General features: G+C 46.0%; 1 protein-coding gene across 6 annotated transcripts; it reads right to left on the bottom strand.

The window, feature by feature from the left end:
- Positions 1–1,416: 1,416 nt before the first annotated feature.
- On the bottom strand, positions 1,417–27,087 carry USP40 (ubiquitin specific peptidase 40). Of its 6 annotated transcripts, none has more exons than XM_048309660.1 (32): positions 27,013–27,087; positions 25,091–25,307; positions 24,790–24,857; positions 23,910–24,023; positions 22,958–23,122; positions 22,378–22,524; positions 20,847–20,990; positions 19,687–19,815; positions 19,329–19,430; positions 18,647–18,754; positions 17,674–17,995; positions 17,156–17,237; positions 16,146–16,317; positions 15,581–15,665; positions 14,747–14,817; positions 13,549–13,868; positions 12,975–13,101; positions 12,593–12,650; positions 12,281–12,334; positions 11,431–11,519; positions 10,918–11,004; positions 10,389–10,425; positions 9,841–9,905; positions 9,651–9,725; positions 9,100–9,226; positions 7,896–7,990; positions 6,606–6,724; positions 6,054–6,119; positions 5,620–5,830; positions 5,401–5,496; positions 4,562–4,656; positions 1,417–3,405 (listed from the first exon to the last, which is right to left on the bottom strand). In XM_048309660.1, exons 2-32 carry the CDS (start codon positions 25,287–25,289, stop codon positions 3,300–3,302), a joined length of 3,735 nt encoding a protein of 1,244 aa, XP_048165617.1. In that variant the 5' UTR covers positions 25,290–25,307; positions 27,013–27,087; the 3' UTR covers positions 1,417–3,299. The 6 variants fall into 6 exon arrangements, with proteins under 6 accessions (XP_048165617.1, XP_048165616.1, XP_048165615.1 ...); XM_048309659.1 differs by having other exon boundaries at positions 11,431–11,558; XM_048309658.1 differs by having other exon boundaries at positions 5,401–5,830.
- Between the last annotated feature and the right edge of the window lie 224 nt (positions 27,088–27,311).

The following is a 27,311-nucleotide window of genomic DNA, read 5'->3' on the forward strand; positions in this document are numbered from 1 at the left end:
AGGGCATCGGAAGAAGTCTCAGAGGAAGCACAAAGACTGGGAAGAAGCTGCTCTGGGGAAGAGGGATGTTTATTTTGGATTTGTGTGGTTTATCTGGGTTTTTCCACTGACTCTCTACAAAGTATCTGAGATGCCTCAGGAGGAATCTCAGGGGGGACTTTAAATTTGGCCTCTGCTGTGCTCATGGTTCTTGCAGAGGCACCCCGAGGAAGCACAGCTCCATTTAACTGAAGAACCAGAAGCTAGGAGCACATCAAATCTCCATCAATCCCTGTGGATCTGAAGGGAGGCACAGAAACCTGCTTGGAGTATTTCAGCACCACTACAAGCAGGAATAGACATCAGCTGCCTTTTGCTCCAAGCTTTGCTTCCTCCTCAAGGGTGGGATTCAGAACTTTCCAGCCATTAGTTTGATTTAATTCATCAGAAATAAACTGGGCAGCAGCAAGAGCAATTTGGACTTGATGATCCTCGTGAGTCTCTTCCAACTCTGGCTGCTGTGTGATCCTGTTAAAGCCATGGAATAAACCATTCCTGGAGTTTTAGCGTGGATCTATCCCCTCTGCCCCGCCAAAACTGAAAAGGGAACTTTCATGAGGGCTGGATCTCTACAAAGAGCAGCTTATACCCCAGATTTTGCCCTTGCCAGGGCTTCACCACCCTCACAGGGAAGAATTCCTTCCCACTATCCCATCTAATCCCTAAGGAACCTGCATAAAGCCCGGACAGATTGCTTCATAAATCAATGCACCTTCTTTAAACCAAGGTTTAAACACCTGTAGTCCATGAGAACGGGGATAATTCCTAAGGGCTGCTGGCTCTCCACTCCCATCTCCTGGCTGCCCACTTTTATAACATTTAGAGGACTGCAAGTTCCTCTGAAGTTTTTTTTCCAAGGTCTGAGCAAGCTGAGATGAACCAGATGACCAAGGAGAAAAAAAAAAACCCACACCCTAAAAATAATTAATTTCCCAGAAAGTGGCTTAATATTTTCTAGAAGCTAATTGCCAGTTTCACTCAAAATCTGTTGCTCAGAATAACCAGTCAAAATTACTCATTAAAACTGGGATAAAAAAATTCCCAAGACTTTTTATGAGTCTGAGGCTCCAGAGTGGCTTTAATTTGATTAATTTAATTTGATTCTTCCCGATGGGGGAATCTTCCCAGCCATCCTCAGTGGCTCCAGTGCTTTCTCCACAGTGACTGGAAACGTGAGACAAAGCAAAGCTGCTCCTGCACTCAGAGCCCTGAGCCAGGAGCCTCAGGAAAAGACAAGAGCCACAAGGGATGGGGAAACCTCACCCAGAGATGGGAATGTTGGTTCAGGAACACTGGAAAATTAAAGCTAATTAATAATGATGTCAGAAACCAGTTTGTGCCATGCCCAACCAGTGAGACATCCACAGACAAACCAACTAGGCAGATAGAAATGACATTTTATTTTGTGAAGATCACTTGAAAAATAAAGATGAAAGCTTTTCCACGCTTTGCAAATAACCATCAGAACCCATGGAGTCACAACAACTCCATTTTCCAAAGGTGTTTCCTCCCCCCAGCCCCGTTTTCCACGAAGTCTTTCACTGTGGAATGGCCCACACGAGTTTTAAGGAAAAAAAAAAAAAATGCATTTTGAGCCAACATTAGAAATAATCCAAGATTGGTTCAGTGCAGGTGCTGCTACATTACACTTGAACAAAGGCACAAAATTCCCACTTGGAATTTGCATTTCAGTTTCTCCAAACTTGTTGTTCTCAGGGAGAAACCAGAGGGAAGGCTGAGCTCAGTCCGGCTCTCCAGCAAGAACCAGAGGAACTGAAGTGACAGCAAATAAATCCACTGGGTTGGAACCATCCAGTGACACAAACCTTTGGAACCAGCACCTCTGATCCCTGCTGTAAACCCAGGCGACACAAATGGAGAAGGGAAAACATCAGCTGCCCTCCCATGGGGCAGAAAATGTGTCCATGAAACTGGGATTTTTCAGGATTCAAGCGAGTGAGGACATTGAACAGCCCCGTCAGCAGAGAATCAGCTCCAAAAAGCACAGGAGCACCTGCTGAATATTAAAGATACGCACAGAAATAAATAATAATCGTGTGTTTCGTAGTGCTTTTCACCTTCTTGCTGATGGCTGAGTGTCAGTTTTGATCTTTCTGTTGTCTGAAACACCAGAATATTGTTAACCTACAAAAGGTACACGAAAAATCTCACCTTTGCCGAAATCTGAGGAATCTGCTGAAGTGGCAGCTCCTACTACAAAATCTACACCAAATAGGTCAAATATTTCCTGCAGCCCCCAAAAGCAGCTTGTGTTTTGTCCTCTCATTATGACAGATTTAATTAAGGATAATCAGGCTCACTTAGGAGTTAATACTTCAGAACCTTTGAGCTGCTCACACCCCCTGCTCCCACAGAGGCTGGAGATCAGCTCAGGACACCAAGAGAAACCTGTTCTCCAATGTAACAGTATCAGAACAGCTGGAAGGAGGAGAAATGAGGGAAATTCCTCTGAAGAGGAGCACTGACAATAAATACAGGCCTTCTTCCTGAGTACAGTAAAACCCACTGAAGATCAAACATCAGATCTGTCCATTTTTCCAACCGTTTTTGTCTGTTAATGAAGTTTAGGGCCAACAAAAACGCCCTAGAAACTGCAAAATGAAGTTTATGGGAACAAAACAAGCCCTGGAAACTTCAAAAATGTAAGATTCAAAACTGTTGTTCCGTATCACAAAAGGTTTCCAGGTTCTACATCTTGACAGATCCTGGATTTGCTCTTTTTTGAGCCAATTTCCTTCACTTTGTTCAGAGATTTCCACATTTCCCTCATTCTCAGGTCTCACCAGCTCCGACAGACTTAGGTTTGGAGGTGAAGAGAGAAAAGCAATTTCTGGTATCAGCAGTAACTTCAGGGATCAGAGCTGGGAGAAAACTCTAAAAAGAGATGACTATGACTGCATTAAATCTCAGTAGTGGTGGTGCAAGGGGTCAGACCTGACCCAACAAAGCATTTAGGGTGATGACAAAGGAGTCACCGAGGGGTTATACAATGTATTAATCCTTTTCCTCCTACATAAAGTGCATTTACTCAGCCTGAGAGTAAGTACCACACTGAGAAAGGGACCTTAAAGCACTTCCCCAAGAGAGAGCAGAAGAAAATCAGAGTTATCCCAAATCCTACACCCAGTTTTTCCTCAGGGATTCTTGAAGACACTTTGGGAAAGCCCCTCTTGCTGCTGGAGCTGAGGTCCTGCAGGCCAGGTTAGTACAGGGTGGTGTGGGCACAGCAGCTCCTGGTGCTATCTGAACACACCCACATTGATGGAAAGAGCCACTTCTGGTTTCCGGGGCTTCGTGGGGAGCCTCTCCTCGGGGAAAAAGGGATCCTGGACCCGCTCCTGGCGGCTGGAAAACAGAAATGACGGGGTTAATGTTTAGTGCTGAGCCTCAGCAGGGTGAGCCTGGCCTGAGCCCTGAGTTCCAGGGAGCTGTAAAACAACCTGTGCCAAGGAGCTCATTTTCATCTCCATGGTGTGCTCCAGGAGAAAAAGCCACGAGACTCAGCGTAAGAACACTGAGAGCCAGGAGTTTGAATTATCCAAGTGCTCCCTTCAGGATTACTGAAGTTGTGTGCTCTGACAGCACCCAGCCACCGCTGACCTCAAAAATTATCCCATTAGTCTGAGCCATGGAATGGTTTGGGTGGGAAGGGACCTTAAGGACCATCCCATTCCACTCCCCACCATGGGCAGGGACACCTTCCACTGTCCCAGGCTGCTCCAAGCCCCAATGTCCAGCCTGGCCTTGGACACTGCCAGGGATCCAGGGGCAGCCCCAGCTGCTCTGAAAAGCAGCAAACACTTTGCATGTTTCTAAAGTGTAGGAACCCAGAGTGCCGAGAATATTTCTCTGTCTGTTTTTAAGGGTTCTTACCCCCCTGGAACAACACTGTTTTAGCTTCAAACCTTGGAAAAAATTGCCAACAGTCAGACAAGAACTAGAAAATACAGTGGTGTGAATTAGGTGATAGACTACGATGTAAGATTGTCACAGGGTGAAAAATTTAGAGGTTTTGGGCTTCTCTTTGTAGTAAATAGATAAGAGTAAAAAAGATCAAAATGGAGGATTGTTGCTGTTCTCTAAACCTTCTTCTCCTTCTTCTACTACTCCACATTCTGCAGTAAAAGTAGTTTGGATTGATTGGATAGAGAACTCCGCAGTTCCTGCCCGTGTTACTGAACAATTGGTAGGAAAGTGAAAATAATGCACGTTTTTAGTAACTATTGGTTAAAATATCTTTAAAAGGCTGTGTAAATCTTGATAGAGAGGCTTCACTCCTGCTTTCTGTGCTCTGTGCTGTACCTGGGTCACGCTAGTGGCTCTGTTCATCTGATAAGACTTAATAAACAACTATCTGGAAGCACTGAAACTCCAGGAAAAGTCTCTGTTTATTCTTTGGAACTCCTTGCAAGGACTTTTAGAAAATTCTCTCCCATCCGGAGGGACTTGATTTGTGGCACGGTTCAGTGTCACTAAAGAAAATGAACTAAACACTCACTACCTTTTCTTCTTCTCCAGTGCCAGCTGCCTTTGTTTCTCTTTCCCAATGTCGTCCCTCACGGTGCTGAAGTCCTTGGTGTCATCAAGGAGAAGGTTCTGTTGTGAAAAAGGATTTGAGAGATCAAAGTCAGAAGGTCAAACTATTTCCTAGCTGTTCCTCAACGGACACAATAAATTTTCAGATTGTTTCTTTTGACTAGTTTTGCACCAATTAATTTCAAGTTAATTAGAATTGCAATGGTTTGAGTTGGAAGGGATATTAAAGATGATCCAGTGCCACCCCTGCCATGGGCAGGGAACCCTTCCACTATCCCAGCTTTCTCCAAGCCCCGTCCAGCCTGGCCTTGGACACTTCCAGGGATGAATTTTTTCCCTAAGCAGCAGGACAGGACATCACATTTTTCTCCTACTGCTCTAAAACCCAGCCAGAATATTCTTTCCTTCTAACTAAGCCTTACTGCTAGCTCAGAGCTGGGTGATTCCTTTTTACAGCATAAACCAGAACTGTCATAGTTCAGTAATCCATCATATGTAACAGGTTTGTATCTATAATGGGATTTTTAAAGGGCATTTCCTTGGGTTTTACTCAGAACTTCAAAGAAAAAACAACAACAAAAAAAGTCAACAAAATGAGGGCAAGAAAAAAGATCCAGGAGAAAAACAAAAAGCAGCAACAGCAGCAAGAAACGTCCTATCAACACAATGCAATGTCCAAAGCCACATCCCAGTACCCTCAGAAACGCAGCAGCATGAGAGAAAACCAGGAAGAAATGAAGATACTGCAAGGGGGACAGTGTCTGAACCTAATCCTCGTGAACAATTAAATCCAAGGTAATTTACCTTCACCCCAATGATGTCTCCATCCTTGAGGTGATAAGGTGCTGACTGCAAACTCTCCTGCTTTTTCCTCCTTTTCCTCTTGGAGATTTGCTGTGTCTGAATAAAACCAAAGCAGAAGAGTTTGGAATTCTCCTTCAATACAATCCCTAAGGAACTGCAGCCCAAACCAACATGTGCTCCTCTCCAACAACTGTTGGGTTCTGTCATTCCAGATCTTACCCAGCTAGATATTGGCAGCCACTCAAATCTCTCAGGGAAGTATTTGGCTATTTCAATTTTATCTACAGGGAGACAATAGTGAGAAGCCACTCTTTGCCTCAGAGCCCAGGTCGTGCATTCCTTGGAGATATCCCACACCAAATCCCGGGAGTCGGAGTAGTCCCTCTCTCCTGGTATTCCCATCTGGACTCGCAGCAGCAGCTCGTGGGGGCTGGCAGCAGGATGAGAGAACAGACATTTTTTGAGCCATGCTTTCAGAATTCCCAGCTTTCACTCCCTCCTGCCCTCCCCTCACTTTGTTTGTGGAAAACAATAAACAACTTCCAAGGTTTTCCCACATCCTGAGAGCCCTGAAGTTCAAAGCTGCTCAGTCAAGGCTCCCCTCAAACACAGAGCTGTAAGAAATAAGAGAAACAAGGATCTTGAGCTCTTACCCCAAATTCTCTTCTTCTTGCAAGGGTTCTATGCAGATTTCCACTCTGGCACCCAGCCTGTAGTCACTGCCAACAGAACAGAGATTGTCTGTGTGGCTCTGGAGCCAGGCTGGGAGAGCTGGGGATGCTCACCTGGAGAAGGGAAGGCTCCAGGGAGAGCTCAGAGCCCCTGGCAGGGCCTAAAGGGGCTCCAGGAGAGCTGCAGAGGGACTGGGGACAAGGCATGGAGGGACAGGACACGGGGAATGGCTTTAAGCTGAAAGAGGGTAGGTTTAGATGGGATATTGGGCAGGAATTGTTCCCTGGGAGGGTGGGCAGGCCCTGGCACAGGGTGCCCAGAGCAGCTGGGGCTGCCCCTGGATCCCTGGCAGTGCCCAAGGCCAGGTTGTGCACTGGGGCTTGGAGCAGCCTGGGACAGTGGGAGGTGTCCCTGCCATGGCAGGGGGTGGAATGGGATGGGCTTTGAGGTCCCTTCCAACCCAAACTGAGCTGATGAATCTCCCCACAATAGATCCCACATCCAGCCTGCTGCACATTCCCCAGGAATCCCACCTGAGTCTCTGCTTGTTGTCCCGGAGGAGCTTCCCGGGGCGTCTGCTGTCCACTGTCCAAGCTCTGAGGAATGAGGGCAGGGGCACAACCTGCTCCTGGCAGCAGGGCAAGGTCAGAGCCTGAAAACCAGAAATACTTTGTCAATGATTTTAGCAGCCAAGTCTCCTTGGGAAAACAGAAAACCACTGGACTAACTCTCAAAAAAGAGGGCAAGGTATTGAGATTTATTCCACACCAGCTGTTGCTTGTGGCTATGACCAAAATACTCACTTTTCAACCTCCGAGGGAGTTGGATTTCCCTCCCTCTCAACAATTCTCAACACAACTTCCATTTCCAAAGGACCAAATTTCTTTTTTTTAACCAAACTTTGAACAACTGGGAGGGAATGAGGCTGTTGGAATCGTTGCCCCAGTCTCTGGCCAAGTGCTGAGCTCCTCTAAGCCCTTCCCAAGGACACAACACTTCCCATGCTCAGCCAGTTCTCCTTGCTCAAGCTGCAAACAGTTTTCCACAGCAGTAGCCTGGCAGAGCGCCCAAAACCGAAGTCCCACCCAAAAAATGAGTGTTGGTATGGAGCAGAACCAGGTGAGAGATCCTTCCCCATGCAGTTCGAGTAGAACAATCAACTGGTTATACCACACAGAGCCCTTTGACAGGACTGGGTTATGTATTTTTGTGTGTTTGGGGCGGTTTTGGGGTTTAGTTCTTTCATTTGGGGTGTTTTACTGGGTTTTTTTGTTTGTTTGTTTGTTTTGGTTTGGTTTTCAGTGTATTAAAACCATACAAAGATATTTTTGTTTCTGGCCAAAGAAACTTGAGCCAGACCTTCCTGGCTGACAAACCTGTGCACCCCAAAGCAATTTTTTATTCATCAGGTTCCACATACAGAAATAAAAATTAAAAAAAAAAAAAAGATGCAGAAAACTGATACAAGAACAATGTGGAAATGGCAAAGTGGCTTTTGAGGAGGTGCTTGTTATGTGTGTGCTTCCCATGGACAGCTTTGACACTGTGAAAGAAAGAGAAAGGCTGCAAGGCAGAGTTTCAGCTGAGTGCAACGAGGCTCCCGCAGGCCAGGCCACAGGACAGGGAGGATGGGGACTGCAGGGACACTAAGGAAGTGTCTGAGCTACATGCTCCAGCTGCTCTTGGTACTTACCAGTGGCCATGGCATAAGTGCCATGGCACAACAGACTGGAGACAAGGGAAAAGGAAATAAAGAATAGCTGTTAATAGAGCTCAAGTGATCACAGCGCTGCTGCACAGTCCAACACAGGAGAGCATCTAACCTGCATCTTCAGATCTTCCAGAGAGGCTTCTCCTGCTATCTCTATCCTGCCAGCATAACAAAGATCCAGGCCTGTGTGGGTGGGTTCTGGTGGAGCTTTGAAGGGGGGGGAGAGGGAGGAGGAAGAAACAAATAACAGAAGAATCAACACGATTTGTATAGTCCTGAGAGGTAACAGTCACTTCATGCTCACATTTCACTTAGGGAAGGGGCCTGACCTCCAACTTTTTGGAATCCACTTAAAAAACCACAATATCAAGGAATCCCACACTGGTTTGGGTCGTAAAGGACCTTAAAGGTCACCTCATTCCAACCTCCTGCCGTGGGCATATACAGCAGGTGAAACACACCCTGACAGTTTCCAAACAGTTCCTATACAGATCCTATACTGCAAATTTCAGAGCTAGGAGCAGTTATTCCCGTTGATAAATCCTGTTAGTTATCAGTTAAAACTGCTGCAAGCAAAGTTAAACTGCTCTTAGCTCCACTACTGAAATCATCAGGGGAGAAAGTGAAACTCAGAAAAGCTTTGAGACAGAAGGAGAAAAATGCAAAGAAAACTTCTGCAAGGAGAGGGGTCCTGCCCTGCAGCACAACTCAGCACCAAAGGAATATTACTTTTAATACAAAATGAAAAATCAATTTGTTCTCCATTTTCCAATTCTGTTATTTCCACTTCATTTTCTTCTCCCTTCTCAACCCTCACTTGATTTTCCTGCCCTGCCTGGTTTTTGATCTGCATTTGACCTTTAGGAGAGCAAACAGTTAAAACACTGCATTTAAGGTCTTTTATTCTATGCAGGCTTTACCCATCCCTCCTTTTACAGCTTCCCAAAAAGCAGCACAGCCTGAAGGGAATTAAATGTGCTCTCGGCAGTCTGGCACTTGAAGCCAATCACCTCTGTGCTCATGAAGGAGATGCTTTCCAGTGCTGCCACTGCCTTCAGTACAGAGACTGAAAAATAAAAAACCCCTGCTACCAAATTTAGTGGGGTTTTGAGCAAATCCAGCTGAGGAACACCCCTACATCAGGATTATCCAGCATTTATGTCCAAAACTGCATCTGGCTCCTTTCACCATAACCTTGATGCAACTCATGCAGCTCCTCCTAGGTTTCAGAAGGATCTGAAGGCTTTGGATTAAAATGTGGGTTTGACTCCAAGAGCAAGCACAGATGATTCCTTTCAAAGCCTGGCCAAGCTCACCTGCTGCAGCAGACACCTGCAAAGCATCCATCTTCCAGGTCACCCCATTCACCTGGTCCTGTGCATTCTCTCCATGCTTCTTATGGCTTGAAGGCTTCAGCCACCAGATGGGGATCTTCAGGAAACCCTGCAACAGAAAATACCAGGTGGCTCAAGTGTTCTGCGCAGACAAGGAGGAGTTGCACCTTCAGCACAGGAAGAGAGGAAAGATTTGTTTAAACCTAAGCTCTGGGAACAGGCTGCCTGTTTTAGAAATGCCCAGGGAAGTGGAGGAGTCACCATCCCTGGAAGTGTCCAAAGAATGTGTGGATGTGGCACCTGGGGATGGGATTTAGTGGGGAGCACGGTGGTGGTGCAAAAATAACGATGCTACAATTCTGCAAGGGAGAAGCTGTCCCAGGCCAGGCTGGACATTGGGGCTTGGAGCAGCCTGGGACAGTGGGAGGTGTCCCTGCCCATGGCAGGGGTGGCACAGGATGGGCTTTGAGGTCTCTCCCAACCAAACTGATCTGGGATTCCAAGCATCCAGCCACTGCCCGCTCTCCTTTTACCTTTTCTGGAAGCTTTCCTTCAGTTACAACCAAAGTGTCTCCTCTGCAAACGTTGAGTTCCTTCAGGGTGGCATTCTGCAGGAAGACAAAGCACAGGGCCCGTGTCAGTCCACACCTGCCTTTCTCCTCAGGGAAAGTCTCCACGGGACATGGAGCAAAGAACCTATGGACTGAAACAGGATCCTCTTACTTCCTGACTTAATGCTTCCCCTGCTTCGTAGCACCAGTCAAGCCTTCTCAAATGCCAATTGTCACCTACCAAAACCCAAAAAGACACACACAGAAAATTAATTAGTCACTAATGCCAGTTTGGGAAAATATTACAGAACTCTTATGAAGTGTTAAGGGTCCTTTTCCTTTTTTTTTTTTTAATCTGCTTTTTAAACACAGCTCTGACTAAATGAATTATCACTTTCACCTCTTTCCCCAGATCTTTTGCTATATGAAAATAATCTTTTATTTGCATCGATTTTTCTTCCTCACCTACCTAATTCTTTTGCCTGGTTTCAGAGGAAAAAGAAGCAATTCCCATGTGTCAAATTATCATTCGAATTTACAACAAGCTCTTTAAAATAAAAACCGTATTATAAAGATCTCATGTTTAGAATTTTTTCCCCTCCTCACATTACAACAACACACAGACCATTGAAAAAATTACAAAGGTCTAGAGGTAGGAAGAGCTGTCCTAAAAATGATAAAATTTCCTTTTAAAAATATGTAAATAACAACACAACCAACCTGATAATCCAGATTTCTCCAGCATTAAATTGAGACACTGAAAAAATAAACATGGAGGAGAGTTGTGTCAGCGCTGAGGCTGGGAAATAAACCTTTTAGCAAATCTATGTTAGAATTTTCTGACATAAAGAGCGATGGTCAATTCTTAAAACAATACAATGAGATAGACAAGATGTATTTGGGCCATATATTAAACCCTTCATGGAAGAGATGGTTTTCAGGCAAGAAATTCACCACATCAGCTGAGGCAGCTTTCCCAAACTGGTAAAAAATTAAACCTGTGCTGTCAAGTTTGTTCCTTTACCTGAACAAATTCTGCCCCAGAGTTTGCAGATGCACCTTTAAAAAAAAAACCAAAGCTGCAAATTCAACATTTTCCAGCTATTATTGGCCAACACTGCTGGGCTGGCTGCAGCCAGAGCTTCCTTCACTCCGTGCATGGCTCTTCCCAACTCCTCTGCCTCCAGTTCTGTGCAAGGCAAAGGGTGTAAGGAATGTTGTCCAGGTGCTTGGGAGCAGCCAGCCTTACCTCTCTGACAGAGGCAGTCTCCTCCACAACTATCTCCATCTCAGGGCTGCAGTTTTGGTCACTCCCAACCATGAAGTACAGGAAGAGCTGAAAATCCAAATGCAAACTGTCAGAATAAATATGGGAGTGTAGAAGTACAGTGCAAAAACAATTCCTGTGGCAAGAATGTCATTAAGCAGCATTAAAATGGCACAAAAAGCCAAGAGAGTTGAGTTATGGCCATCAGCAGATCCTCATTAGCCACCCCTGGTCTCTAGAAATGCACAACTACTCCTTCTCCTGCACATCAAGGCCAGGCTGGACGGGGCTGGGAGCAGCCTGGGATAGTGGAAGGCGTCCCTGCCCGTGGCAGGGGTGGGATGAATGAGCTTTAAGGTCCCTTTCCACCCAAACCATTCTGGGATTCTGGGGTATTTACAACTTGCACATTCCACGAGCAATATCCCCCTTTTTCCCCTTATTCTCTTTAGGAAAGCCCCTGCACCAGGCTCCTCCCATCCCACACTGCTGTACCTGAGTGGAAGCTGGAGCTTTCCCACGGCACAGCCCGAGCAAGCTTCCCATCTTCAGCTCTGCCTCCTTGACTGTGTAATCCTCAGGCACTTCGGGGAGGACAAAACCAGGGAGAACATCAGCAGCTGCTGCTTATAAAAACATCCATTTTATCATCTTTAGAACAAGCTGAAACCCTTCGGTGGCCTTTGGAGAGCTTCACTTGCACAACTCTGAGAGCAGATCAGTGAGTGTCCCATGAGGAGAGCAAAGGCATGGACATCTCTCCAGGGCTCCCTGTCCATGGTTTCACCATTCCCACCGTGAATCCCCTTCCCCACCACAAGACCAGCTGGAATTTCCCTCGCTGGAACTCATGTCTGATCCCTTCCTCTGGGAAGGATCTGTCCCTGCCTTCTCTACGATTCCATGCTAAGGAGTTCAAGACTGCAATCACCCCTCCTCCCTCCAAGCCTTTTCCTCTTCAGGAAGCTGGAAGAACCCAGCTTCCCTCCTCTTTCACACATTCCAGCTCCCAAACTATCCTGGGTGCTCTCCTCTGGAGAGGCCTTAATTTATAAGGAACAAAGCTGGGGGTCCTTTCCCAGTGAGCTCTGCCCATCAGGAGCACAGGTGGATTAGGGATGTAAGGAATAAAACCAAGCTCAACATTTAAGTTTAATCTCTACCTTTGTATTGGCACTGTTAATTAACCTTAAAACTGGAAAAACCCCACACACAACTGGTTCAGTTAAGACTAGAAATCAGCAGAGTTAAGTGTGGGTACTTCTCTCCCAGGAAAGGACAAACAGAGGCTTAAAATCTCCCCAGTGAATTTCTTACAGAACAGTGATGAGACAAATCAATTTACCTGGAGACAGAAGTTTCCCATTGCCATTAACAGGTCTAAGACAGCTCTCGTTTGCTGCAGCAAAAAGGGCAGGAAAGACAGAAGTATTAAGAAATTCAAATAGGAAAAAATTTGGCTCAGAATTTCAAGAGGTAAAACCTTTCAGATTAATTACAGCAGGTTTATCTCAGAGGCCACTGTGACATCCCCTGGAGCCTCCATCAACAGTCTCAGCGTTTATTCTTTCGCTGAAAGGAAAACTCTACCACTAAACCCACTAAAAAGCCAGTACATTGTAGCATTACCAGAGTGATAAAGCAGCTGAACACTTACCCAGCTCCTCCTCCAGCTGAAGCTCCCGGATCGCTTTCATTTTGATATCTGACATCACCTAAAGACAGGGACATTAAAAGGGACATTAACACCTCCAGCCAGGAATGCCACCAACACCCCTGCCTGTCCAAGTGCCAGTGCACAAAGAGCACCAAATCATCCTTCCCTCCTCTTTTAGCTTTGGTTAGTGACACCACCTCAAACTTCCACTCACAGGGTGGTCCAAAGATCATTCCGTGTTTTAGTGTTTGACACTAGAACACTACCCTGGTTCAAGCTACCTGCACACAGCCCAGGGACTGTAGCTCTGAGCTCAGCACTATTTTCAGCAGGGAAAAACTTAATCCCTGGGCCAAGCTGTCCAGGAAAGCAGAGTCCTTACTGTTTCAATAGTGGCAGTGATTTTAACGAGTTTCTCCTCCTCTTCCACCCCACAGAAGTTTTTCACTTGGAGCCAGCTGATGTCATAGGTGAAGGCAGTCAAATTCCCACTTGCCACGTTGACAAAGCTGTGGGAATCAGCGGTGCAAGGACAGTCAGAGACAGGGAAACTGCACACTGGCAGGGCTGCACCACTCACCAGCACAGCTCCCACCTAAGTGGATGGTGTTAAAGTTGATGGCATCACACAGAGCAGAGGCCTCAGGGAGCACAGAGTGTCATGAGACCACAAATTTGCCCCTGGCAGCTTTGGATTCACTGAGTGTGAGTTGCTGTCACGGTGTTTTTCCCCTCTACAAGTGTAAATCAAAGAATGTGACTGTTGCTGCACTTTGAGGGCAAGAAAAATCTACTAGCTGATAAATACCTGGTCTCCAAATCTTAAGATGAAAACACTCGTATTTGTAAGCTCCAAGGGATAATTAGTTACAAGGATCTATCCTGTTAGCATGATTTGAACTAAAAGGTTTTGTCAAAATTGCTTTTTTTGTTTAATTACAATCGGAAAAGGTTACCTCTGGTCATGGCTGTCTAAGATCAGCACTGAGCACCCATCCCTGAGGCCAACACTTCGGACTGTTTCCTTCATGTCTTCCTCACGGAAAACTTCCCAGTTCTTGGCTTCTCCCTCTGCTCCCGAGCCATTCTTGAGGATGATGCCTCCGGCTGGAGCCAAGGCTGAGTGCAGCTGGCCCAGGCTGGTGCTGCAGGAGAACACGTGCTGGGCCTCGCTGAAGTGCTGCCCCTTCCCGCCCTCGTTGTGCTCGGCCAAGCGAAGGACGTTGAGCACCACGGGCTCGTGGTCAGGGCCCGTCAGCACCTTTGTGCCTCCAACCTGAGGGAGGGAAGGAAAGAAGGAAGGAAGGAATGCCAGCTTTGTGTGGGGCTGGCCCATAAAATACAGGGGAGACTGGGCAGCGAGAAAACTGGGGCAAGAAATGGACGCTCTCCCCTCACAAACAAACAACCTCTGACCAAAGCCTTACTGAACAACCAACCAGAGTAACCCACAGGCGCTGGGAAGAGAAAGCACAAAGCTATCCAGAGAAGCTGGGGCTGCCCCTGGATCCCTGGAAGTGTCCAAGGCCAGGCTTGGACAGGGCTTGGAGCAACCTGGGATAGTGGAAGGGGTCCCTGCCCATGGAAGGGGGTGAAATGAGATCCTTAAGTCCCTTCCCAAACCACTCCATGGTGACAGCAGCTGGAAAACCAGTGGACACTTGGCAAAATCAAAACCACAAGAATTTAGCCCCTCAGGACATTGAAGAATTACCCAAATGTGACTGAACATGGTGACTTTACATTTTAAAACTTGGTCTTTCTGATATTCAACCTAAGCAATAAATACAGTTCCTTGCTGAAGGAAATTTAATGACACCAAAGCTGGAATAGAAAAAACTGTATCAAAAACCAAACAAAGACAAAAACAACTGTTACTACATGTTTGGCTGGTTTTGTTTGGTTTGGGGTCTTTTTGTTTTTGAGAAAGCTGAAACAAAAGGGATATTTTTACAGTAAAAAATGTTTAAATGTAGCATTTTATTCCATTACAGAGACAGAATAAAATGCTGTTTCATAACCACTTCCAGGGTAAGCAAAAGCCTTAATATTAAAAGGAAGACGGGAAACTACAAGAGGAGCACAGAATTTCAAGAGCACGCACAGTCCTTTCTCTTCAGAGCTGACAAGGAAGGAGTTGTTTGGTTCCTTTACCTCTTTGCCATTCCACACGAAGATGTCTGCTCCATCAGCCAGCCCAATGCCATCCAGGGTCAGCTCATCTCCTAAAGAACAGGAGCAAATCCTCAAGTTCTTGCTCCCCACAAAACACACAGACAGGGTCAGCAAGTTTTCAAAAGTCACTACACTTAAAGAACTGCACAAGCATGGGGAGAAATGTCTGGAGCAGCTCTGAGTGTCTCTATATTTTGATGTCAGCTTCATGGAGAGTTGGGTTATGTTCTGGTTCAACACTCATTTTCTGAAGCTGACCACAGAGAACATAAAATTTTAAAGTTACTGAATAGGTTTTTAAAGACTGACACTTAGAATTGCCTAACAAAGCAAAGCTGGAGACAAAAATGATTATTTAAAAATCTGATGTACCCTTAATAAATTAATGAACTCTCTATGCAAGCATTTCCCTTTACAAAATTCCTACTTCACTGAAGTCTAACCTACATTTTCCTTTGATGTCACCCTGGCTCCTCTCTTCTATCCTCTCCTCCAATCCTATGAAAGCAAACATCCACAAGCCAATCAAGGGCAAATTACAGACTGAAACGTTCTTGTCAGCAAATGTGCTTAACTTGCTTAAGATCTGCAGTCTTACTGCATTTCACACCAAAGACTTCACAGCAAAGTCTCAAAATCATTCATTTCCACTAATAAGAGTGAAATCAATAATTTAAATAACTCAACATGAGTCTGATCTAGAAGAGTGTTCAGTACTACGCATCTCCAAGATGGTTTACAGATGAGATCTTTGATGTCTGCAGGAATTAAAATACAGCAATAGCATGGAAGCCTTGCATGCAGTGCTCTTACCATCAAGCACCTGGTACAGATGTAATCCTGCTGGTAAAGGCTTGGCCATACTGAGAACCATGTCCCCTTCCCAAGATTCCAACATCTAGTTGGGAAAAGTAACCAGAAAGATTATATAAAATAACAGTGAGCAGTAATTCAGCATTCCAAATGACAATCTGCTGAAAGCTGTCACAGCCTGCCTCCCAAGCTCACTTGGTGACAACTTAAATTGGTGACTCCTTGAAAAGACAAAGACAAATCTGCCACAAAATGAAATATCAAGAGTAAGCCTGGAGTTCTGCAAAGTGTCAATCCATGGCCATGCACACGCTGCCCAAATTAATTCATTAGCTCGTGTGAATTTTGAAGTCTCCGTAGTCAAAATTCCGGCAATTTCATGGCTTCAAAACCAGACCCCACACCACTCTTTCCTCCTGGGTAAGCCCATATTAAATATTTAGCTTCCTAAACCCCATTTACTGTTGAAAATACCTCCTTGACACAAAGACTGCAGCATAAACACACTTGTAAATGTTGCAATGGCTCAATTAAAATGAAGCCTGAGTTTACGTAGTGCAGGTACCTGGAACACTGCCCGTCGAAGGTCTCCCAGTGTTCTCCTCCTGTCAATAGTCAAATCCACCACGCTCTCTTTCCAAGAAAGTGAAGGATGCAAAGCCCCGTTGTGGAATTTATAGCAGGAGCTCAGGTGGAGATGTAGATCAATGCCATTGCTTGCTGAGTCACATTCAGCTCTTCGGGAGAACAACACAACAAACTGGTGAACTTAACACCAAACAGATGTCTCTGTGTAGCTGTCCTGGAGCTGATCCCCCCAGGGCTAAATTCCCTGTCACATTCCCTCCCCTCCTTTATACCATACCTGGTTCTACCAGCTCAGTGTAGCAGCAAACATTTAAAAAAACAAAGCAGTGGAATTCACTCAGACAGAACCCCCAGATGGTTTGGGTTGGAAGGGCTTGAAAGCTCATCCAGTTCCCCCCTGCCATGGGCAGGGACACCTTCCACTATCCCAGGTTGCTCCAAGCCCTGTGCAGCCTGGCCTGGGACACTGCCAGGGATGGGACAGCTACAGTCTCGTGTGAAACACTCCATAAAACCTGTCACTCTTGTGTCTGTAGTTTGGTATCTTAACTGTGATTCAGGAGTTATCAGCACTTGTGTCCCTCAGCACAAGGGACAGTTTTGTCCAACCTGAATACCACAAGCTCTTCCCTCCACTTTTCTGGCAAAGAACAAAATTTATCTGTTCATTCACAGTAAACCAAGTCCTTCCCCCTTCTCCCAGTGGAGAACTCCCTCTATAAACACAAGTAAGATAATGCATTCCACTCTCTCCCCAGAACTGCAGTGATTTGCACCAGAAAATGGTACAATTTGAAACTGTAAGTATGTTTCCCTTGAAATTCTGTGGGATGCTTGCTAACAGGGAAACCAGCAGAAGGTGGATATAGAAATTCTGTTCTTCAATTAACCCCTATGACTCTGCTCAATGAGTTTCTTTCCTTTTGAATCCCTTGGGAGTCCTGCAGATAAAAGCTGCTTCAGATGGGTACAGTGACACCAAAATACCTCTTTTTTTGCAGCTCTGTATTAGCAGCATTCATTTCATTCAGCAGGTGCTCAGGAATTTGGTACCTTGGATTTCCTCGCGCTGCAACAAAAAAAATACAGGCTCAAAATGTGGTTTGGCAAACAAGAAAAGTGATCAAGATGAGACATTACAGTACAATAATCACTGGAAACCCAGAGAAATTATGTTCATAATAGAGAAAACTCAACTGCAAGGTGGTATAAAGAACAAACAAATGCTTTTACTCCTTCCAATCAATCTTTCTTTAAGGGAAATTAACACATAAATGCCATTACCAGCAACTTGTATTTGTTTCAGCTGATGCTCTGCTGTTATTTCTGGAGCATACTAAAATAAATTAGTCAACTGAAGCCAATTAACAGGTCACCACCTCCTTGTATCTTCATTTAAATCTTTTTTCAAATGATCATTACAAGGAAAACTGGTGGAAAAAAGCTTGGAAAGGACAAAAAAGCCCAAGAGCCCCCCCCAGAATGTCCAGATGAGCTTTGTGTACCTTCAGGAGGCCTTTTCAGCTGAGCTTTTCTGTAGAACAGCATGTAGGCACTCTCTTTACCCTGGAATTGTTTCTCAAGATCCTTCTCCTTGATGGGCTGGACTTTGGAATCATTCAGGTCAAACCAGTGGCACCCAGCAGAAGTGGCCCTTGGCCTTGGGGGGGTTTTCTCACAGTTCCACTGGACATCATTCTTCTGGGGAGGGCTCTGGAGATCTCGTCCACGAGAATCCAGCTTGAACAGGAGCTTGTGGGTTTCCTTCAGGCCTACCCTATTTCCATCAGGGCTCAGCTGGAATATCTGAGGATGATTCTGCAAATACTGAAAAGAAATAAAGGACAGGATGAAGAAGATGCCAAGTTTTAAATGCAGCAGCCTGCATTAGGCTGCTTCACCTGATTCTCCTCAAAGTGAAACACACACCCCATTATTACTTCAACCCTCATTTTATGGTGCTTCCTCGTGTATTTTCTCAGTTTATCTCTGCAAAAGCCTCACATCCACACTTCACACCTACATTTAAATAGTTGTTGTGGAAACTGCAGGTAGCTCCCTTCAAAAAACAGGCAAACATCAGTTTTCCACCTACCTACAACACAAATGCCGAAGTATTTTTCTTAAAACATCATAAAATACGGTTGGAAAAACAAGGATTTACTGGAGTATTAATTTCATGGACATACTCTAACCAACCAAAAAGTGGGATACATTTTCAAATCCTCATTTCTGTAGCTCAGATTAATTTTTTTATAGGCAAATCATGGAGTTGGAAAAAAAAATACACAAACTCTCAGGCAGACAATTCCTTGGGAATCTTGTGTTTCCCAGCCTGCTAGTTCACCTCACAAACCTCTCCCTGCACATGCTAATCCAAGGACCCGTATTCTCAATTGTCATCCTACTGACTATTCAACAGGAATAGAAACGATTATAAAAGTTACCTAAAACCAAAACCAACAAACCTGTGATTACCTTTCGTAATGCTCCGTATTGTTTTCTGTATTTCTTATTCCAGGACACCCCTTTCTTCTCCAGTAATTTCTGCCCTAACTGATCCACGGGGATTTGTTTAGCTTCTTCCTACAGAGAAATGAAAAACTGAGGTAGCAAAGGCTACAGAAGTCAAGGGATCAACACAAAGAAGCCAGTTTTAAAGTGCTTTAATCATTCCTGGTTTTTAATAAGCTGCTGTAGCATCATCTGGAGCTGTGTCAGGGCAGGGTTAGGTTGGATATCAGGGAAAGACTCTTCTTCCAGAGGGTGCTGGGCACTGCCCAGGCTCCCCAGGGAATGGGCACGGCCCCGAGGCTGCCAGAGCTCCAGGAATTCCGGGACAACATTCTCAGGGATGCACAGGGTGGGATTGTTGGGGTGTCTGTGCAGGGCCAGGGGTTGGATCAGTGATCCTTGTGGGTCCCTTCCTGCTCAGGATATTCTGGGATTCCTTTTGCAACAGCTTTGGTGAGCAACTTTAGAAATATTCCAAAAGGAGCTTTTTCTCCATGAAGAGCCACTATTAAAGTCAAGTTTTAAATGCTTCACAGCAGGTTCAGAAGAGCTCTGGACACTTAAACCTGCCCACTCTCACCAACAGCAACCCCTCGAAGGTTCCCTAGTTCCACAGCCAAAGCAATGAACTCCTTACATACCATACCTCTGATAAAATCCCTTTTAAGACTGCCAATGGATTTTCTGTTTCTTTGCCGTTCTCAGTGTCTCTTAAAGCCTTATCTTCAATCAGCCCATCCTCTTCTTCCTGGGGAAGAAAGACACTCACAAATATTGTTGTTTCACACACAATTAGAGGGTTGGATTATTCCGTGCTGACATCATCATGCACAACTGAGGAGTGTGAAGGACATTCTGATAAACTGCCCTTCTCCATGAGGCAGGACACACAAAGCCTCATTAAAATATTAGTTAAGTTTGGATGCACATTCATCCACTAGCTCTTAACATTTTTCTGCAAAATACGACCTCTAAAGCAAGGAAGAAAATCCTTCAGGACTTACTTGGAGTTGCCAGTTTCCTAACTGATCCACATCTCTGATATAAACATGATAGTGTCCTCCATAGCAGCCACCTTTGTGTATAATAACAGAGAAGAGCTCATACATGCACTCTGAATCATCCATTTCAGTCTTTAAAAAGAAAAACAATAATTGTCACAATAGCAGAGGTCAGTCTCTCACTCAAGGACAGCTTTACACCTTCAGCATCACTTCAGACATTTCTCAGTGTGTGTTTTGCATGTGCAGAGATTGATGAGGCTTCTCAGGGCTGGGGACGCAAGGAAGGACTGACACAAGCCATGGAGCAAGGCACAGGCTGACAAATCATAAAATCAAGGAATGGTTTGGGTTGGAAGGGACCTTAAAACGCATCTGGTTCCCTGCCCTGGGCAAGGACAACTTCCACTGGACCAGGGTGCTCCAAGCCCCGTCCAAGCTGGCCTTGGACACTTTCAGGGATGAGGCAGCCACAGCTGCTCTGGGCAGCCTGTGTTATTAAACAAGCAGGATGCTGAACAACACTGGAAATCCAAAATATTTTCAATTTCAATGTTTGTTCACAACCAGGCTTGTTTTGCTTAAAAGAGAAGAGCAAAAAGAAGCAACACTTAGAAACACGAAAACTGAGGGGGGAAAAAAAGCTTCCTCAAATGCAAACACTGAGAAATTTCCAAGCTTGCATTGCAACACTTCAAGAAGAAAAATGTCTGTTCCATAACAGTGCCTCTGTTATGTTGTTTATGGGCCAAAATTTGTCATCAAGCAATGGCACAGCTCAGTTTATAACCAGAATCATATTTAGGAATGCAAACAGAGATTCCTGAGAAAAATGGAATAACCACAGGCACATAAAGCACATATAGCTCAATTTATACAGGATGTTATCAGAGAATAACAACACAAAAATACATTTCAATTTCCATTTCCAGATAATAATCTTCCTGTCAAGAAAAGGTTTGATAACTTCTGGGTTTTTATTATACCCTCCCCCCCTGTAGCTATAAGGTACTTCCCACTCAGCTCAAAAGTGGAGGAGGACACCACGAAGTTCCACAAACACCTTGCCCTGACAAAATGCAAAATAAAAGACAACCTCTCCTTGAGATGTGGGCTCTCTGCTGAGCATACAGCAACTTTTAACCAATGTAAACAGTACCCACCTGCTCACAGAAAGGCCTCAGGTTGATCTGGATGGGGAATGTGTAGCAGCTCGTTTCCTTGTACCTCTCACACTTCTCAAAGTCAAAGTTGAACCTCAGCAGGGAAATGGTGAGGAAGGGAGGCAGCTTGCGTAGCTTAGCAGACTGGGAAGGGATTTAAAAGACATTTGAAGCACAGGGTTAGAACAGAACTGTGCTTCCACGCTGCTGTGGACAAATCCTTTTCCAAAAAGCTTTGTAATCACCAGGCAGACAAGATCAGTGCCCTCATCTTTAAAATGTCTTCATTAATTTTCAATTTCTCTTCCAACCACACAACCTAAAAGCAATCCAGATCTTTCCCCCTGCTAAGCCCCACATCCTCCTTGACTGGTGATCACCAGCCCCATACTTGGTCCTGCCACAGCAAATAAAGGACATTGGTGACATTCTAGTCAGTTATGACATTTCCATAGCCCACATTTCTACACAGGCAGTCACAGAACAACCAGGAACTGAAGTCTCCCTCATTGGTACAGGGGAGCACCTTCGAGGCAGGAGAGCCAGGATAATCCATTTCAGTGAGGAAGGGTATCAATCCAGATCCAACCACTTGATGTGTGAGCACAGAGAGAACCCCTGGGAGAAGTAAAACCAGCCATGCTGTAGCACCTCTGACTGCAGGTGTGGATTCCACGGCCACGTTTCTGAGCCTTTCCAATGTCTCCACCCTCTCCTTCACCAGCAGAGCCTTAACAGGGAGGCCCCAGGAACACACACAGCGTTTAAAGAAACCTCCTGAACCAGAGATTCCATCTGCACCCACAGCCTGGCAACCCCCAGCTACGTGATTTCCTATCAGAATTCAGAGTTCCCACTCTCCTCCTGCATGGATGAACACTTCTGATACACAACTTACCCTGGCCTGTCCTTGGCTTCCCTTTGGACTACTCCCTCCACACCCTTAGGGCTGCAGGGTTTGGCCTTCACTCCTCCTGCAGGAGGCCAAGGAGCTCTGCTGCTGGGACGAGGGCAGAGTGCACCAACAGCCTGAGTCTGCTTCCCTCCCCAAAAACAGAGCAACAGCTGCTCATTGTTTTTTCTCTCTCATTTGGGTTCTCCAGAAGTCAGTTCCCATGATTTTTCTCTCATTGCATGGATCTGTTTGTTTTTATTTTATGCTCTAACTTATCTTTTAGCCAATCCTCCACAATGCCCAGAGCCAGGGTGCAGCAGACATAAAAACCTGCAGCAATAGCTGGAAAATAAGCCACAGGAGCCTTTCCTGACATCTCTGCTGAGGTTTCACAGAATCCCAACATGGTTTGGGGTGGAAGGGACCTTAAAGCCCATCCCATTCCACCTCCTGCCATGGGCAGGGACACCTTCCACTATCCCAGGTTGCTCCAACCCGGCTTTGGACACTGCCAGGGATCCAGGGGCAGCCACAGCTGCTCTGGGCACCCTGTGCCAGGGCCTGCCCACCCTCCCAGGGAGGAATTTTTTCCTAATATCCCATCTAACCCTGCATCATCACACCCCAAGGTGTTACCTTTGAAGCTTCAACAAGTTTATCACAGGCTCCACATCGATACAAGTTGTCCTTCTCAAAGTATTCTTCTTCCACGTACATGTTCCACAGGGCCTCCTCCAAGCCAGCCACACCTTTCACTGCCACGGTGAGGTCTAAGAAATCTTCCTGTGCAGAAAGGACAACAAGAAATGAGGTTCTGAGGGCTGTAAGTTTGTGGTGATTAGAAAGATACTCATCCTATTCATCACAGCTGATGGGGGAAAACCCCTCATACATTCACAGAAGAGAAATTGATTTTAAAAACTGGGGGGTTTTTAACTACAAAGAGCATTAAAGAGCAAAGATATGTTTTGCTGTTGTTACCTCAGCTCTCTGCTAACTACAACCACCAAAGGCACTGCTTGTGAACTCAGAAGATGCAAAGCATTTGGGTTTTTACCCCAGATGGAGATGGTTTAGAAAATGCAGACAAAACTTAAAAGTCCAACACTCACTACCGAGATCCAACAAAGATGACATTATTTCTGGACTTTAAAAACAAGAACATTTGAAGTCAACAGACTGAAGAGAAGCCACCATGGAAGATCCCTGGCTCTACCTGTCTCTCACTGACATTCTTGCACTCCTTACAGACAATCTGGTTGACAACAATGCCATGGTACAGGCGGTTGATGAGGTCGTGGCCCGACGTCCCCACGAGGGAAGTCTCCAGAGCACTGAACAGGATCCTGTTCAGCTCCTGCACATCGTGCTGCCTCATCTCCTGCAGGAGGAAAACCCAACAGGAAGGAATCAAACAGGGCTGCGCTTGGCTTAGGGCTGAAAACCAACATATACGGAGTGTCACAGAGTCTCACTGACTACTCATACATTTCCTCCTTGAGTAATCAACTACTGCCTTTATTATTGTTATTTTTAATCTGGTTATGCTACAACCCACCTAAGACACTTTCACTTGGGTACAACCACAGAATTCCAGAGTGGTTAGGTTGGAAAGGACTTTAAAGTTCATTTTGCTTTCATCCCCTGCCATGGGCAGGGACACCTTCCACTGTCCCAGGCTGCTCCAAGCCCCAATGTCCAACCTGGCCTTGGACACTGCCAGGGATCCAGGGGCAGCCACAGCTGCTTTGGGCACCCTGTGCCACAGCCTGCCCACCCTCACAGGGAGGAATTCCTTCAAAAAATTCCATTTAAACTGACTTGCTCTCCATTTGAAGCCATTCCCTAGATTTAGATTAATCTCTGACTAACACAGTTCAACTTGGGTAAGAATCTAAGTATCTAAGGACAAGAAGCCTGTTGGAAAAACACTCCTGCAAAAACAAAGGAAAAGCAACTGGGATTGTATCTAAGAGAACAATCATCTTCTGCTCCTTCCTGTGAACAACTGCCACGGACTCCATGTGGAGATCCAACAGGATACAGCAAGAGCTGACCCAATCCAAGTCATCTCCACAGCTTGAAGGATTTTAAGGTATTTCCTAAACGCCAGACTTCCAAAACCCATCTCCATTTAGGGAGAAGCGTGTTGGGACAGAGATTGGCACCTCATGGCTGCTCCAGCCGAAGCTCTCGGTGAGGTCTGTGGTGGATGCAGCCTGCTGGTCCAGGAGCAGGAGCTGAGCAAACAAGCGCTGCAGCTGCAGCGGGATTATCCGAACCTGGAAACAGCAAGGAGAGGACACAGCCAGCACATCAGACACAGCCTTCCAACCAGGCATTTCAACAAAACCAGAAGCAATTTACTACAAAGCTGGTGATAAACTACCCCTGTCTATCACTTGCAGACCTCAGGCTACTCAATTCACACCAAGTCAGACTTTGCTCCCAAAAACCTGCAGTGCCACACCTTACACAGCCAAGCAGAATCTTGGAATGGTTTGGGTTGGGAGGGACCATAAAGCTCATCCCATTCCACCCCTGCCACGGGCAGGGACACCTCCCACTGCCCCAGGCTGCTCCAAGCCCCAATGTCCAGCCTGGCCTGGGACACTGCCAGGGATCCAGGGGCAGCCCCAGCTGCTCTGGGCACCCTGTGCCAGGGCCTGCCCACCCTCCCAGGGAACAACTCCTTCCCAATATCCCATCTAAAACTACCCTCTTTCAGCTTAAAGCCATTCCCTGTGTCCTGTCCCTCCAGCCCCTGTCCCAAGTCCCTCTCCAGCTCTCCTGAAGGGCTTGGTGGTGGGGTGGAATGAGACAGGAAGGAGAACATCTCAGCAGCAACAGATTCAATATCTGATTGCTGAAGCAAAACCTCATGGCAATGAAAGCTTAGAACTGTGTGAAAATCCAGTATCAGCCAGCCCAAACTGCCTCTCAGTATCAAATTCAGGTTTTCACCCATTTTCATAACTTTCACACCAATTGGAACCATATTCCTCCACATCAACATCGGACAGTGGCAGACAAGGAAATTCCCAACACCTTTGCATCCGGTTTCCTGCTGTCATCCAGAGTCCCGAGTTCTTCAGGTCCCAGGGAGAACAGAGCCTCTGCAATTGGGAAAAAAAAAAATCATTATTTAAAAAGAAAACATCCCCTCTTTAAAAATTAAATGTATTTCAACGTGAGGCATTATGATGTTTTTCTGCAATAATTTATTTGAAGTGAAATGTACCCCAAAATTACCTGAGTTCATTATGTTTCTTTAACAAATCACCAGAAATGCGACTCTCACTAAAATATCAACCCCAACGTTATCTTAAGAAGGTTTTGAGCCCCTCACCTCGAAATTCAGGTGTGAAAAGCAGAGTCTGCAGAAGGGAATTGAGGTAGCAGGTCCCACCCTGGTTTTTGATGCCACTGAGGTTGGTGGAATCCCTGGGAGCTGGAGGCTCAGACTCTCTGGGCTTTGATTTCTTCCCTTTCCCACAATGATTGTTCGAAATAAAGGAAAAATCCTCTTCAAATAAGTCCCCAAACATCGTGAAGGCAGAAGAGTCCTTTAAAAAGATAAAACAAGCATTTACCACCAAAAAAATGCAGCTGAACCTGCCCACCTCAAATCCTCCAAGGTGAACCTGGGAGCCCTGACTGAAGAAATTGTTTATTTTTTTTCCCCCCTCTTTTCCTGGTTATTTTAAAAATTAGTGCCAGCTCCACGTAGAAGTGTAAATTAATGTAATAAAAAAAGGTTGATTCAAAAGCATTTCTGTTACCACAGGTCTGAACAAACCAGAACCAAACCCACCACAGTTCCATTTTGCACAAAGTTCTTATTTATTCCTACACATGAACTGGCCCCTTCCTTGGATTATCCTTATCCACCTCCTCCAAACCCCTGGAACTTCTTCACCTGAGACATTAAAGCAGAAAGACTTTAAAGTTTCGCTTTCCCAGTGAACATGAATAGGAAATAAATCACTTTGCATTGGCTTTTCCTCCTCTGAATGCAGCTCTTACCCCTCGACTGCCTTAAAAACTCTGTACAGGCCCCTCCTCCCAAGCTGCTGGATGTCATTCCTGGCCTTGGCACTCATTCCAAGCTGTCTCCCAGCCTTCATTCCTGGTTCCAGTCAGGCCTGTTGCACTTCAGCATTCAGATTATTCTCCTCCCTGAATGCCCAGCAGCTCCTGAGTGGATTGTTTATCCCAAAAAAGGGCCATATATCCAGGAGACACCACCCACCCACCGCTCCAGAGAGGCACTTGAGTGCCAAATCCTCCCTCGCTCCTTATTTCTGGATCCTCCGAGCGCTGCTTCCCTTAAAAACCACACAGGAATGTCGCCTGCAAGGAATTCTGGATGGCCCAGTGCTTTCACAGAGCAGGGACATCTCAGAGCACAGGGCCTCAGCCTGCCAAGGCTGGAATAAATCCACGGCAGGAGATCCCCAAATCTTTCCAATAAACCCACAGCCAGAGATCCCAACCCCCCCCTCTAACAAAGCCATGGCAGGAGAAACCAAAACCCTCTACTAAACACATGGCAAGACATCCCAAATCCCGCAGCAAATCCACGGCAAGAGATGCAAAATCCTGTAGTAAATCCATGACAGCAGACCCCAAAACCCACCCAATAAATGCAGGCAGAAATCTCCAAACCCCTCTAATAAACCCACGGAAGAGGTCCCAAAGTGGTCTAGTAAAGCCAGAAGATTCCCAAACCCCTCTAGTAAATCCATGGCAAGAGATCCCCAAATCCCTCTAATAAACCCATGACAGGAGACCCAAAAATCCTCTAATAAATAAATCCATGGCAGGAGACCCAAAAATCCTCTAATAAATCCGTGACAGGAGACCCAAAAATCCTCTAATAAATCCATGGCAGGAGATCCCCATACCCCTCTAAGTTATCAATGACAAACGATCCCAAAAGCCCTCTAATAAACCCATGACAGGAGACCCAAAACCCCCCTAATAAACCCATGGCAGGAGACCCAAAACCCCCCTAATAAACCCATGGCAGGAGACCCAAAACCCCCCTAATAAACCCATGGCAGGAGATCTCCAAACCCCTCTAAGAAATACATGCCAAGAGACCCCAGAACCCGCTAATAAATCCAGGCAGAGACCTCCAAACCTCTCTTAACAAACCCATGACAGGAGACTCCCAAGCCCCTCTAACAAACCTATGCCAGGAGCCCCCCAAGCCCGGCAGTCTCCCCCGGGCCGGCGATCCCCAGCCCCTCCGAGCCCCTCACTCACCGGGCCCGGCCCGGCCCTACGGCCACGGCCCCGCGGCCGCCGCCATGTTTGTTGTGTGGCGCCACGCAAAGCACGCCGGGACCGGCGGCCCGCGGGGAGGGCGGGAAGCGCGGGGCATGCTGGGAGTTGTAGTTTCCCCTGCTTGAGGGCAGGGGGCGTCCTGGAAAGCTGTGGGCCCTCCAGCCCTGGAAGTGCTCCAGGACACGCTGGATGAGGGCTTGGAGCGATCTGGGATAGTGGAAAGTGTCCCTGCCTATGGCATGGGGTGGAACAGCATGAGCTTTAGGGTCCCTTCCAGC

The sequence above is a fragment of the Corvus hawaiiensis genome, chromosome 7, assembly GCF_020740725.1.
Source record: "Corvus hawaiiensis isolate bCorHaw1 chromosome 7, bCorHaw1.pri.cur, whole genome shotgun sequence".
Lineage (NCBI taxonomy): Eukaryota > Metazoa > Chordata > Aves > Passeriformes > Corvidae > Corvus > Corvus hawaiiensis.

Excerpts from the sequence above, each read along its gene's own strand:
- USP40 (XM_048309657.1), bottom strand. The coding sequence starts at position 25,289 with ATGTTTGGGGACTTATTTGAAGAGGATTTTTCCTTTATTTCGAACAAT. Across the intron at positions 5,831-6,053 it reads CAAGAAGAAGAGAATTTGGG|CCCCCACGAGCTGCTGCTGC; the intron begins GTAAGAGCTCAA and ends TCCTGCTGCCAG. Across the intron at positions 4,657-5,400 it reads GAGACATCATTGGGGTGAAG|AACCTTCTCCTTGATGACAC; the intron begins GTAAATTACCTT and ends TTTTCACAACAG.